At 43.9% G+C, this 14,350-nt stretch overlaps 1 protein-coding gene across 1 annotated transcript in view; it reads right to left on the bottom strand.

Annotated features, from left to right (window-relative positions):
- Twsg1 (twisted gastrulation BMP signaling modulator 1) overlaps nucleotides 1–14,350 on the bottom strand; it is a 35,580-nt gene that overhangs the window by 16,134 nt on the left and 5,096 nt on the right. Inside the window, exon 3 of the mRNA XM_031368611.1 lies at nucleotides 2,260–2,359. Within this exon, the coding sequence (XP_031224471.1) occupies nucleotides 2,260–2,359 (100 nt within the window). The remainder of the gene's footprint in view (nucleotides 1–2,259; nucleotides 2,360–14,350) is intronic.

Genomic DNA, 14,350 nt, shown 5'->3' on the forward strand with positions numbered 1-14,350 from the left:
TGTCTGTGTATGTGGTGTATCTGTGTGTGTGTGCATGTGTCTGTGTATGTGGTGTATCTGTGTGTGTGAGAAAGAGAGAGACAGACAGGCAGACAGACAGAGGTGGAAAGAGAGAGGGAGAAGGACTACAAGTTGCTCTCATCTACTCCTCTCCCCACACGACTCTCCCGACAGCCCCCTGCTCCAGCACATTCTCTCTTCCCTCAGACAGCCTCTTTGCTTCACTATTCATGCACTCCATTACTGTCTTCATTTCTCACCTCCTTTAAGATCTTCTCTTCTCTCCCAATTCTGTTTCTAGTTTCATCGTCCACAAGCATGCACAGACATACACGCCCATGCATGCCCACACTTAAAACCATGCCTGGTTTTAGTGACTCTTTTTAAAAGCCAAACTCACTAGATCCTTTTTTTAATGTTTAATTTTCTATTTTATGTACATTTTATGTGAGGGCACCAAATCACTTGGCGCTGGATTAGAGAGACAGAGGTGAGCTTTCATGTGAGTGCTGGGAACTGAACTAGGGTCTTCTGGAAAAGCAGTCAGTGCTCTTAACTACTGAACCATCTCTCCAGTCCCTCAATATTCCCTTTAATGGTTGGTTTATTTATTTGGTCTCTAGAGCTAAGGTCTTAGTACAGCCTGGCTTCACCTGCTCAGTGTCCCGACAGCTGTGATTGCAGGTATGTGATATCATGCTCAGCACCAGGCCCCAATGTTTCTGTTGCCTATCAGCTTAAAAGAACAGTACAGGGGCCAGTGAGACGGCTCAATGAATAGAGGCACTTGCCACTGAGTCTGACCCACAGCTAACAGACGTTCTGGGAATCCTACTTAGATTCAATGGCAAGCCTGCAGGGCTGGTGTAATGGCCCAGCAGACGAAGGCTCTTGGGCACAGGCCTGGGAACCTCGCCTCATACCATCAATCCCACAACATGGCAGAAGAAAACCAACTTCTGAGGTTGCCCTCTGACTTCCATTTGCAAACACCCACACACAATAAAGAAATAAACAGCAGTCCAAAATACAAACAAAACAAAACAAACAAACAAAAACCCCAAAGCATTCTAATCCCAGAAACCTTTTACCTTTTTATCTATCGTTTTGTTTCTAACCTGGAAATAGATGATTTCAGCAGAAAAAGTAGCCTAATTAATATGACACTAGTCATCTGCTGTTTTCGCGAGCGCACGTTAGTAACCTTTGGATAAGTCCATTTCAGAAGGTAGGTCTGGCCGAGAGTCTTTTACAAGAACACCTGCAGTCTCAGGGAGAGCCTGCTGGACTGTAGGATGGAAACAACAAGGACTCTAAGTGGAAATCAGAGAGAGGGAAGTTAGTGATGGGATGGCTCAGTGGGTCAGAGGCTCTGGACTCCATTTCCAGCACCACGAGGCAGCTCACAACTGTCTCCAACTGCAGGAATCCAGCAGCCCCTGCTGGCCTCCACGGGCCTTGCACCCAATGTGCAGCAACATACACACAGGCACCATACACATAAAACAAAAATAAATATTAGAGCCGGGCAGTGGTGGCGCATGCCTTTAATACCAGCACTTGGGAGGCAGAGGCAGGTGGATTTCTGAGTTCGAGGCCAGTCTGGTCTACAGAGTGAGTTCCAGGACAGCCAGGGCTATACAGAGAAACCCTGTCTTGAAAAAATCGAAAATCAAAAACCAAAAATAAATGTTAGTCAAGAGGAAAGGAGAAAGCTGTCCCCTCCCTCCCCTCTTCCCACCCCCTTTGGTAGTATAATCTCACTAGGCCTCCCTCATTCATGGCAGATATGTGCTCTACCACTGACAGCCCTTCCTGTCCCACTTTTTTTCTTTCCTTTTCTTGTTTTGTTCATTTACTTGTTTTATTTTGAGTCAGGCAGACACTGAACTCATTCTGTGAGCACATGCATGCCTTGAATTTGTGATCCTCCTGCCTCAGCCTCCTGAAGAGCTGGGATTGCAGGAAATTGGGAAGAAGTCTTGTTAGACAAAGTGTGTACAAAGGCCGCGTGCTAACTGGAGTCCTCTCAGAGCATGTACCCCATCTGTGAAAAGTGCAGGACACTTTAACCTAAAGGGAAGGGTGGCCACAGCACTGCAAAGGTCTGTAGGGGAACCCAGAGGAAGGCAACAACAGTGTGTGTGTGTGCTCATGCGTGCATGCGTGCGTGTCCAGCCCCTACTCACATCATTTAGTCAAGGATTCTATTCTGTGACTTAGAAGAAGTCAGAAGACGGCGCTGGCCTGTGGACTCACCGACACAGTCGCAACACTCGTCCCACAGGGCCCCGAGGCACAGCATGCACTCCTTACAGCAGGGGCAGTTCCCCTCTCCAGGCCGGCACTGGCAGAGCTCCTAAGAATAGGACAGACTTTAAAGCCAAATCCCAAACGACTGTAACCAAAACTCTGAGCAAAAATAACCCGCAGCATTTTCATTTATAAAAATGAATTCCTGATATACTTTTTATTCAACAACATCATTTCCAGGAACATTACTACAATGACAAATAGGCTTTTATTTCCTTTGGATGTATGCAATAAACAAAGATGTTTTTACCTTACTTTGAAACAAAGAACACATTTTGCTTCATAACACACGACTTTATACCACCCCCATGTGTAATTCTGCAGAATTTACCCAGCTACTGCACTCACTGGCTAAGTTAGGTAACGGAAAGCCAACTTCTAATAAGAGCTGTGGTGTGTCAATATAGAAAGTGTCAATAAGAATATTCTCTAGGGGCTGTGGGTGTGGGGGAGGGATCAGTGCACTGGCTAGTCCAGGGGACCAAGGCAGGTTCCCAGCATCCTCTCAGCAGGCAGCTCACATCCATCTGCAACTCCAGTTAAAGGGGATATGACACACTCTTCTGGCCTTCAAAAGTAACACACTCACATGTTCATGTGTGCCCCCCCTCACACACACACACACACACACACACACACACACACACACTCACAAGCATACACAGACACACAGTACACATACAAACATACTGGTAAAATATAACCATAAGCTTTTTTTCAAAACAAAACACCAATATCTTTTTAAAATTGTTAGTTTGGACCCTAGTGTAATTATGTATAGTCCCAGCCTCCATCCTAGTGTAGTTGTATATAGTCCCAGCCTCCATCCTAGTGTAATTATGTATAGTCCCAGCCTCCATCCTAGTGTAATTGTGTATAGTCCCAGCCTCCATCCTAGTGTAGTTGTGTATAGTCCCAGCCTCCATCCTAGTGTCACTGTATATAGTCCCAGCCTCCATCCTAGTGTAGTTGTATATAGTCCAGCCTCCCAGAGGCTGATCTAAGCGAATTACAATTTCAAGGCCAGCCTGAACTACACAGCAAGCCTTTATCTAAAAGTAAGTAAAAATACATCCAATAGCAAGGGCCAATGATATCGCTTCGAAGAAAAACGCTTACCTAGCATGAGCAAGGTCTTAGACTCACTCACCAATACTCCAACCCCACAGTTACTATGTGAAGGCTAACGGTACAGACAGCTCAACTGTCAGTGGGGTGTTTGCCCAGGTCATGCCAGGTATGACATTCCATCTGCCATACCTTCACATTCACATACACAATTTTATTTATTAATCTATGACACACTGAAGAAGTGTGCTTTCATAATTGTTTACAGGCATGGTAACAAGTGTTTTCCCTCTTTGAATTGTAACTCCACAACCACTCCCATTATGGGGCAAGGACAGAGACAAGAGGCAGCATGCATGTGATGCAGTGAATGAGAAAAATCAGGATAATAGAATGGAAACTTCAAACAAACAAAGACAGAAAGCACCAGAAATAAAGGGGACGAGAGTGGACAGCTGAAGAGCAACTCAGAGGAAAGGAGCCACAGCCCAACCATGGCCTCCTGATAAGGAAGGGACACAGGAGCCTTCAGGAGGCAAGCCAGCCATCCTGATAAAAAAGACTATGGACTCAACCCAAGGACGAGCCTCGAATCCACTTGGGGGTTTTCATGAGACCAAGACGCCTCTACCCAATGGGTCAGCACTCAGGAGGAGAGCTGGCCAGTCTCTCCTCTCCAAGCCTCAGGAACCGTAAGCCAGAACCATCTTGAAAAGGTTTAAGACTGAGCTATTCCAACATCAGTCAAGTCAGGAAACCAAGGATCAACCTGCCCCAAGGATGAACAGCAGCTACAGGAAGCTGTTGCAGATGACAAGGGCCAATAGGCACCTGAGGAGTACGGGTGACAGGATTGGGCACCGGAGGATACAGTATGGCCAGCAGCCCTCCCTTGGTGGAGACCCAGCACAGAGCTTAAAGCATCATTTGGGAGCTGATGAGATGGCTGAGAAAATAAATGTACTTGCCAACAAGCTGAAGACACGAACTCTCAATCCTGGGGGCCCACACGGGAAGGGAAAACCAACTCCAGTAAATTGTCCTCTGGCTTCACATGGGCACTGTGTGTGTGTGTGTGTGTGTGTGTGTGTGTGTAAAGGTGCACATGTGCATGTCAAGTCTTGAGATGACTTCAAGTGTCTTCCTCAATTGCTCTCCATGTTATATACTGAGGCAAAATCTCTTGCCAGGTCCCTTGTTCTTGGTCTTTGCTAGTCTGACTAGCCACCCTACTCCGGTGTCCACCTCCTGTGAAGTGGGGCTGTGGGCAGGCCACCACACTACTGGGATCTGAACACCGGTCCTTATGCTTAGAGGATAAGGGCTTAGCTTACTGATCTATTGTCCCATACCTCCTATGCATGTCTAACAAAATTATGATTTATATAATACCCTGACATAAAACTGCTGAGATCTCTGCAGTCCATCTTTAGTGCCCCAAGTCTCTTGTTAATCTCTCCTGCACTGAGTAACGCCCATGCTGTTCTGCTGTCCTTGCTGCTGTGGACGGCTGACTGTGCCTGACTGAGTACAGCTGCCTTGACCCTGCAGTCCTCCTCCGTCTCCTGAGAGACACGACTACAGATGTGTACCACGATGTCTTGTTCTTTAAAACTGCCATCAAAAACCTTAGCTTTCCCCTCCACTTTAAAAAAAATACATGTATTTGAAAACCCTTCGCTTCTTAAACAGAAAAAATGGCAGAGGTAAAATGTGGCATTTTCTTTGAACTGGGTTATTTATATATTTTACCATCCTCACTATGAATAAACTTCAGTGCTGCTTAGTCAAATGGAACATGTGATCAAACCAAACACAACATTCACAGAAGTCTGAAACAGAAAGTGATTCAAAGCTTCCAGTGACTTTCTGTGGCCGCGCTCCCTCCCCACAGCTCTTCAGTCAGCTCTGCTTACACATGGCTGCTCTCTGCTCACTTCACCACTTCCTGCCTCCCCAAGCTTCCATCAGGGTGGATTATTCTCATTTTTCAAATGAAGGTATAAAATCCACAGAATGCAGTTGGTAAGTGGCTAGGGTGTGACTCTGGTTTGAGTTAGACGTTACTGTTTCAACAGTTTGGAAGGAGAGACATAAAGCACGTTTGTGCCTAGCATTTCAATCCTGGTTGTTAAGTCTTTCTTAGAGAAAAACCAAACAATCCTTAGGGGAAGCCCTGTAAGCTGCTTAAGCTCTCACTGCTGAAGCTGGAGCTGAGTCACTCTTTGTGAAGGTAAAATAGGACTAGCCAAGCACTAAGCAGAGACTCTAACCCAGTGCTGAATTCTTTCGTTGCTCCAGCCGGTTACTGGTAACATCATCTGTTGTCCAACTCCTTCACGGGGCAAATGACCCCAAGATCACAGTAACACCGGTTCTTCTCACTCTAGGCCTTAGCCTCACACGTCAGAGCAGGAGCTCAGTGCCAGTTCCCTGTGTGAAGGCTCCCACTAGGTGTTCTTAAATTTTGATGACACATTGTTCAGTAACTTTATAACAGAAAAAAGAATTTATACTAAATGGAAAAACATTATGCTCTCAGGTTATCCTCATAAACTAGCAGGAGGGTTTAGTGAGAATATGGACACGTCTTAAAAAGTTCAAATGAAAGGAAACTAAGGTAAAATTTGAATCTATTTAATTTTTAAAATTAATAGTATGTCTATGCATGTGCATGGGCACACGTGGAATGGTGTGCTTATGGAAGTCATGGGACAAGCACCGTAATCAGACTCAGGTCATGTCATGGGTTTCCTGCTTTCCTGCTGAGCCACTCTTCAGCTCGAGTTGGCATTTCATATACACTGGGTGAGAGGGGCAGTGTGGGCAATGGACTCACAGTGCATGGTTTTATTTATTAGGCATTCTGACAAGCACAACTGTAAAATGGAAATGGAACCAGGCTTGAGAGCATGGATCTTTATCCCAGCACTCAGAAAGGAAGACCCAGGAAGATCAAGAGGGTTTTTTTTGTTATTGTTGTTTTTGGTTTTTTTGTTTTGTTTTGTTTTGTTTTTTGTTTGTTTTTTCGAGACAGGGTTTCCCTGTATATCCCTGGCTGTCCTGGTACTCACTCTGTAGACCAGGCTGGCCTCAAACTCAGAAGTCTACCTGCCTCTGCCTTCCAAGTGCTGGGATTAAAGGCGTACGCCACCACTGCCTGGCCAAGGATCAAGAGTTAAAGGCTAGCCTTTGCTACACAACAAACTAAAGACCAGCCTGAGCCATATAAATCCTTTCTTAAGAAAACAAAACACAGGCTGATGAGATGGTTCAGTGGGTAAGAGTACTGACTGCTCTTCTGAAGGTTCTGAGTTCAAATCCCAGCAACCACATGGTGGCTTACAACCATCTGTAATGAGATCTGATGCCCTCTTCTGGTGTGTCTGAAGTCAGCTACAGTGTACTTCTATATAATAAATAAATCTTTAGAAAAACAAAACAAAATGCAGAGCCAAACAAAAAAGCAGGAAAAAGGGGTGGGCAGGGGAAACCAATAGAGAAGACTTTAGTGCAAGCCAAAATCTTCCTGTGTAACAACAGGGCAGCGGAGAGGAAGCAAGGGATTAATACAGAATCTCACTGTGCTAAAGAAACCAGAAAGGGCCGGGCAGTGGTGGTACACGCCTTTAATCCTAGCACTTGGGAGGCAGAGGCAGGTAGATTTCTGAGTTCGAGGCCAGGCTGGTCTACAGAGTGAGTTCCAGGACAGCCAGGGCTACACAGAGAAACCCTGTCTTGAAAAACTAAAAAAGAAAAAAAAGAAAAAAGAAAAAAAAAAAAAAGAAAGAAACCGGTTGGCTGTGGTGGTCTGAACAAAACCGGTCCCAACCAACTCACAGGGAGTGGCATCATTTGAAAAATTGTTGACTGGGTGTGGCCTTGATGGAGGAACCCTGGGGGTGGACTGTGAGGTTTGGAAAGCCCATGCTAGGCCCACTGAGGGTCGGATGTGCGCTCTCAGCTACTGCTCCAGGCCATGCCTGTCTCCCCGCTGCCATGCTCCCTGCCAGGATGGTCATGGACACTGAAGCTGGAAGCAAGCCCAGTGAAATGTTGTCCTTTAAAAGTTGCCTTGGTCACGGTGTCTCCTCACAGCAATAACACACTGACTGAGACACTATGCCCAGTACCTGAGAAAAGCAAGAAGAGGGTTTCATTTTGGCTCTCAGTCCACCATGGTGGGTGCATGGTGACAGGTAGCTCTGAGGCAGCAGGCACACGCAGCTACACCTCACCTCCCTACATCCCAGTGGGAAAGGAGCAGAGAGGAGGGAGAGGCAGCCCAGCTTTCTCCTTTTCCTCCTTTCATTCTGACTGGGCCCCAGTCTACTTGGTGATGTGCTACCAACCTCCATGGTGGGTCCCTCTTCAGCTAATCCTCTCTGGGAATCCTCAAAGACATGCCCACAGTATGTCTACTGGTAGGTGAGTCTAACTAAACCCAGCCAAGATGACACCGATGGTAACCATCACAGAATAACCATTATACTTCTTAAGCCAATTATCTGAGGTATTCCTTCACAGTGATAGAAAGCTGACAGATCATGGCAGACAGATGGGTGATCCAAACTATTATTTATTTTATTGATCTGAATTGTAAGTGTTATTTAAAGCTTGTTATTTTAAATTACATGTTATTCATTCATTCATTCATTCATTTGTGTTATTTAAGTGTTATTTAAAGTTTGTTATTTTAAAATGCATGTTATTCATTTATTCATTCACGCACACGTGCTGCCCCATGTATGTAGAGGTCAGAGGACAACTTGTAGGTGTTGGTTCTCCTCTTCTAGCCTGTGGGTCTCAGGTATTGAAGTCAGGTTACCAGGCTGGGCAGCAGGTGTTTTTACCCCATCAACTACCTTACCAACTCTAAAACTTTCCATAAAAGCAGCAAAGCAGTAAAATCCAGTCAAAAGCAGCGTCCTACGGTACAGCCTCCCGCTTCAAACAGGGTGGCTGGCTGCTTGCATACATCAAGACAACCATTGGCTTGTTGATGTTTAAAGCAAGATTTCTTCCCAGTCAAAGCACAAAATAAATATTTAAACAGGGACCACCCTTGTGCACAGCAGCTTGTAGGAGCGGCTGGAATAACCGCCAGCCACCATCCTGGTAAAACATTTACATGACCAACAGACCGTGGTCTCTGTGACCTTCCAGGGAAACATTGTTATTTTTAGTTAGCTTATGAATGCTCGGACTAAACATAAGCAAATGCTCTCACATCCTCACGGTGTGTCATTTCAGCACTGCAGATGTTGTTCAAACCAAACCAACAGAGGAAAATCTAAGTTTCCTAAGGAGCATCCTGTTATAAACTATGGCATTACTTTTTTTGACTGCTGGGAATTGAACCCAGAGTTTTTCACAATAGGTAAGTTCTCTGCTACATTATCAGACCATATCTCTGTATTATTATTATTATTATTATTATTATTATTATTATTATTATTATTAGTGTATGGGTATCTTGCCTGTCTGTATGTCTGTGTACCATGTGTGTGCCTGGTGCTCACAGAGGTAAGAGAGCATCAGGTCTCTAGAATTGGTATTACAGATGTGATCTGCCATGGGGGTGCTAGAAATCAAATCCAGCTTCCCTGAAAGATCACCAAGTGCTTCTAGTTGCTGAGCCACCTCTCCAGCACTGTAGCTCTTTCTTAAAGTACTTACCCTCCTACTTCATCTTATGCCAATCATTTCTGTGCACGTTACTCAGGGAATTAGGGGGGAAGCTATGATCACTACTTAAACTGGCAACATGCAGACCAGAGAAGTGGTTCTGTAATGACAGCTCAGTGGCTGCACGCAAAGCAATGCTTGCCCTCTGCACTGTGATCAGCTGTGTGCAGACTGTCTTGATGGGCTTCATTCCTACACCTACCTGGTAGCTCACAACCACCTGTAACTCTAACCCCAGGGGATCTGACTCCCTTCTCAGGCCTCTGTGGGCACCAGAGATGCATGTGGAGCACTGACATACATACAGGCAAAGCACCTATACACATAAAAGTAATTTCTTAAAAACTAAATGACTAGTACACTAATGGCTACAAATATAGTTAAAAGAAATGCAAGAAAACCTAAATAAAAGATAAATTATGCAATTTCATGAATTAAAAATCAATATTGTTAAATATCATTTCACAAATTGATATACAAATTTAATATACATCTTATGAAAACAGGTGTAGACAATCCCAAAGCCATGAAAGAATAATTTATAAACTCAACTTTGCTGAAATGTGAAACTTCGGCTCTACAGAAGACACTCCAACAATAAGTTGGCAAAGCAGACTAAGAGAAAATACATGGAAACAGCTACCTGATAATGACTGCTACCTGATAATGACTGCTAACCAAGGCATAAGAAGAACTCAAGCTCAAGAATAAAACAACTGGATTAAAAGCCAGGCATGGTGGCACATGCCTTAAATCCTAGCACTCGGGAGGCAGAGAAGGTGAATGGCTGAGTTCTAGGCTTCCTGGTTAATATAGCAAGCTCCAGTATAGCTAGACGACACAGAGAAACCGTGTTTAAAAAAACAAAACAAAACAGAAAAAGACCAAAACAACAAAACCTAATCAAACCAACCAAACAAAAAAACAATTGGATTGAATAAGGAACAAAAGTTCTTAAGACAATTTCTAAAGAAGGTATACATATAGCTAAAAAAAAATGTGAGAAGATGTTCCACACGTGTGTGCGCATGTGTGCGCATGTGTGCACGTGTGTGTGTGTGTGTGTGTGTGTGTGTGTGTGTGTGTGTGCACCTTTGCTGAGCATATGCCCAGCCCAGGGAGTTGCAAATGACATCAATCATGAAATTCTACCTCAAACCTATTCAGCGAATCCTAAGACAGGTGTTGGGGAGCAGCGGGAACTCTCACTTAACACTGCTAGGAATATAGAGCCACGCCACGGGACACTGGTCAACAATAAAAAGGAATAAGAATGATAGCTATAATGACTAGTCCTGGTTGTCAACTTGACTACATCTGGAATTAACTAAAACCCAAGAGGCTAGCTACCTTTAAGGGATTTGTCTTAATTAAATCATTTTGAGTGGGAAATCCCCTTTAAATCCAGACCTTTTTTAGGAGGGAAGATCCGCCTTCAATCTAGTCATGTGTGCTGGCAGCCTGGAGAAAGGACGCGGAAGAGGAGGCTTGCTCTCCGCCTGTCTCCTCTCCTCACTCCTTCACTGGCACTAGAGCCGACTTCTGCCCCATTCTGTGGCACACTGAAGTCCAGCTGAGACATGAGCCTCAAGGACTGAGCAGCTCCTGGATTCCTGCCCCTCCCATTGGTAGACAGCAATTATTGCACTAGCTAGACCAAAGCCTGGACTCCATCCTAATATACCCCCTTTGCACAGATAGATAGATACACAGACAGGCAGACAGACAGACAGACAGACAGACGGATTCATTCTATCAGTTCTGTTCCTCCAGACAGCTCTGACTAATAGAGCAGCCATGAAAGCCATGGCAGAAACACTTTGCTGGATGAAAGAAGACACATGCATTGTAATTCCAATACTACAGCACTCGGGCAATGGTCCAAATTAGTGCTTGTTAAAAGGTTGGAGAGAGGTAGGGCAGCATCACTATACTGAGGATACAGGGGAGATTCAAGGCAATGAAGCTGTCCTTGAACGAGTGCCATCATAAATGCACAGCACGCATGCATCTGTTAAAACCCTCAGAAAAACTATATGAACAAACTTAAACAATGGGTTTTAGTTAATAGCACAGGGTATCCATATTGGTTCATCTGTAGTAAAAAGTGTACCACAGTACAGAAAGGTAGTAACAGGCAGAAACTGCTGGGAGTGGTGGTGCACATCTGTAATCCCAGGTATTCAATAGGCTGATGAGGTAGAAGGATTCCAAGTTCAAGACCAGCATACGTAAAATAGCAAGACTGTCTCAACAAGAAAAAAATATTGAAAAAGATTAAAGAAGGGCTGGTGAGATAGCTCAGCCGCTGGTAAGACTGCTCTTCCGAAGGTCCTGAGTTCGGATCCCAGCAGCCACATGGTGGCTCACAACTACCCGTAATGAGATCTGACGCCCTCTTCTGGTGCATCTGAAGACAGCTACAGTGAATTACACTAGAGTGAGAGGGGCCGGAGTTCAATTCCCAGCAGCCACACACATGATGGCTCACAACCATCTGTACAGCTACAGTATACTCATACACATAAATAAAATAAAATAAAATAAAATAAATCTTTTTAAAAAAAGAATAAAGAATAAAGAAGTATAAGGGAACTCAGTACTTTTTTTTCTAAAGAATGAAGCTTACCATGTTAAATCAATTCCTAGCAAGTTTTATTACCGAAATTAACAAGATGACCCAAATTCATATGCAAGTGCAAGGGATCCAGAATCAGGAACAAAGTCTTAAAAAGAGCAAAATTAAACTATACTACAAAGCTATAGCAATCAATGTACATGCTCAAAACTGATTCCCCATCAAAGGACTCACAAGGTGTCCAAGTGTCTAGACTCAACTGTTTACATTTCAGAATGTCAAGGCAAGGGTGCTGTGGTGGGCAGAACAAAACGGCCCCCACAGGACATGCACCCTTGTGCTTGGTTCCCAGGCGGGGTACTTAGAATTCCCAGGTATGCTACTATTGGAGGAGGTGTGACACTGGGTTGGAGTGTCAAAAGCCCACATGATAGGACCACAGGCCCACATGATAGGACCAGTTGTACTCTCTCTCTGCCTGCTGCCTGTGGGCCGGGGTGTGAGCTCGCAGCTACTGCTCCAGCACCATGCCTGCATGCCTGCTGCCATGTTCCCAGCCACGATGGCTATGGACTCATCCTTTATAATATCTGCAAGTCCCAAATAAATGCTTTCTAAAAGTTGCCTTTTTCATGGTGTCTCTTCACAGCAACAGAACACTAACGAAGACAGATGTTATACTAAAAGTTCCAAAAATAACTAATCAGGGAATAAGAAATAAACTGGCATCAAACTTCTATGTGTGGTGGGATTCTAGTAGATAATAACGACATAGCTTTAAAACCTATACTTTATTCCCAGACAATCTATCATCCAGGCATAGCATCAGAAAAAGTCCATTTTCAGGACTACAGAACCCAGAGGTTACCTCCCACAGTCAGTCTGGGGGCTCAAGGACTCTATTACAAAAATGAAGGAATACATTTTCTTAAATGACAAAACATGGGACCTAGGAAATAATGACTAGCTCAGGGATGCTTCTGTTCTTCAGTTCTGGGAGCTGAGTCTGGAATCTTGGTTTCTTTAAAAAAACAAAACAAAAAAAACAGAAATATTATAGGAATGTGCTTTCTTTCACTTTAACCCCAGGTGTGGGGCTGCTTGGACGCCTGCAGCAGCTGACCACAATTTGCCTCCTGCTCTGGCAGAGGCAGGTTCCGAATCTGACACTGCTAGAACCCCTAAGAGCAGGGGTAGGTGATGGCTATTTAGGGAGGTTGGTTTTGGTTTGTTAGTAGATGTGGTCACAAAAGAAAAGAAACTAAGAATCAGAGATCTCTTTCCCTTGTCTTTGTTTCTCTCCTGTCTAGTGTTTGGGAGTGAAACTGGGGGTGGTAGGATGAGATGGGGAGGGAAAATGAAGAGCCTGCAAGGCAGTGAAGGCTGGCTACTCGTGGCACCTGACACGGGCCCGATAAGGAAAACTTGTGAAATTTTATTTCAAATGCTATTGAGGAAACTGCAGGGAACAGAGCAATAGATTTTCCAGAATTCCCAAAACTGTCACTACAACTTCCTTTAGTGACTGTTAGCTATATCAACTAAGTAAAAAGGTGTTGTTAATTATTTCATTCTTTCACATTTATTTATTCATTTATGGCTTTTTAAATAAGATTTATTACTTTATCTAAGTACACCGTTGCTGTCTTCAGATGCACCAGAAGAGGGCGTCAGATCTCACTACGGGTGGTTATGAGCCACCATGTGATTGCTAGAATTTGAACTCAGGACTTTCAGAAGAGCAGTCAGTGCTCTTAACTGCTAAGCCATCTCTCCAGCCATTATTTATGGTTTTTCAAGGCAGGGTTTTCTCTGTGTAGCTTTGGCTGTCCTGGAACTCACTCTGTAGACCAGGTTGGCCTCAAACTCAGTAATTTTCCTGCCTCTGCCTCCCAAGTGCTGGGATTAAAGCAATGTATGTACCACCACTGCCTGGCTCTCATTTTCATTTTTAAACTAGGGTCTTTTATAGCCAAGGTCAGCCTCCAACTTGCTCTAGGATCATGTAACCCTACCATTGATGGCTACATCTAATGCCAAAGAAAGCCAGGAAAATAGGTTTTCTTGCTATATGAACACCGCAGTCAGTTTACAGTATACTTTATTGTATTACACAGGATCTTACTATGTGGACACTGCAGTCAGTATTACCGTATACTTATTGTATTACACAGGATCTTACTATGTGGTTTTGGCTGACCTGGAACTTACTATGTATACCAGAGTAGCCTGGAAGCCATAGAACAAAAAGAAGAAATCACACCCAAAAGGAGTAGATGGCAGAAAATAATCAATCTCAGAGCTAAAATCAATCAAATAAAAACAAAAAACAAAGAATCAATGGAACAAAGGTTTGTTGTTTGAAAAAAAATCAGTGAGACTGACCAACTTTTATCTAAGTTAACTGAAAGGCAGAAAGACAGTACTTGAGTTGACAAAATTAGAAATAAAAAGGGAGGCATAATAACAGACAGTGAGGGAATCCGCAGACTCAAAAAGACATCCCGTAAAAACCCATACTCCACCAAATCAGAAAATCTAAAAGAAATGGGTAATTTTCTTGATAGGTACCACTTACCAAAGTGAAATCAAGATCAGATGAACAATTTAAACAGACCTGTAACCCCAAAGTGAAATCAAGATCAAACCATTTAAACAGACCTGTAACCCCAAAGTGAAATCAAGATCAGACAAACCATTTAA

Source organism: Mastomys coucha, unplaced genomic scaffold, assembly GCF_008632895.1.
Source record: "Mastomys coucha isolate ucsf_1 unplaced genomic scaffold, UCSF_Mcou_1 pScaffold14, whole genome shotgun sequence".
Taxonomy (NCBI): Eukaryota; Metazoa; Chordata; class Mammalia; order Rodentia; family Muridae; genus Mastomys; species Mastomys coucha.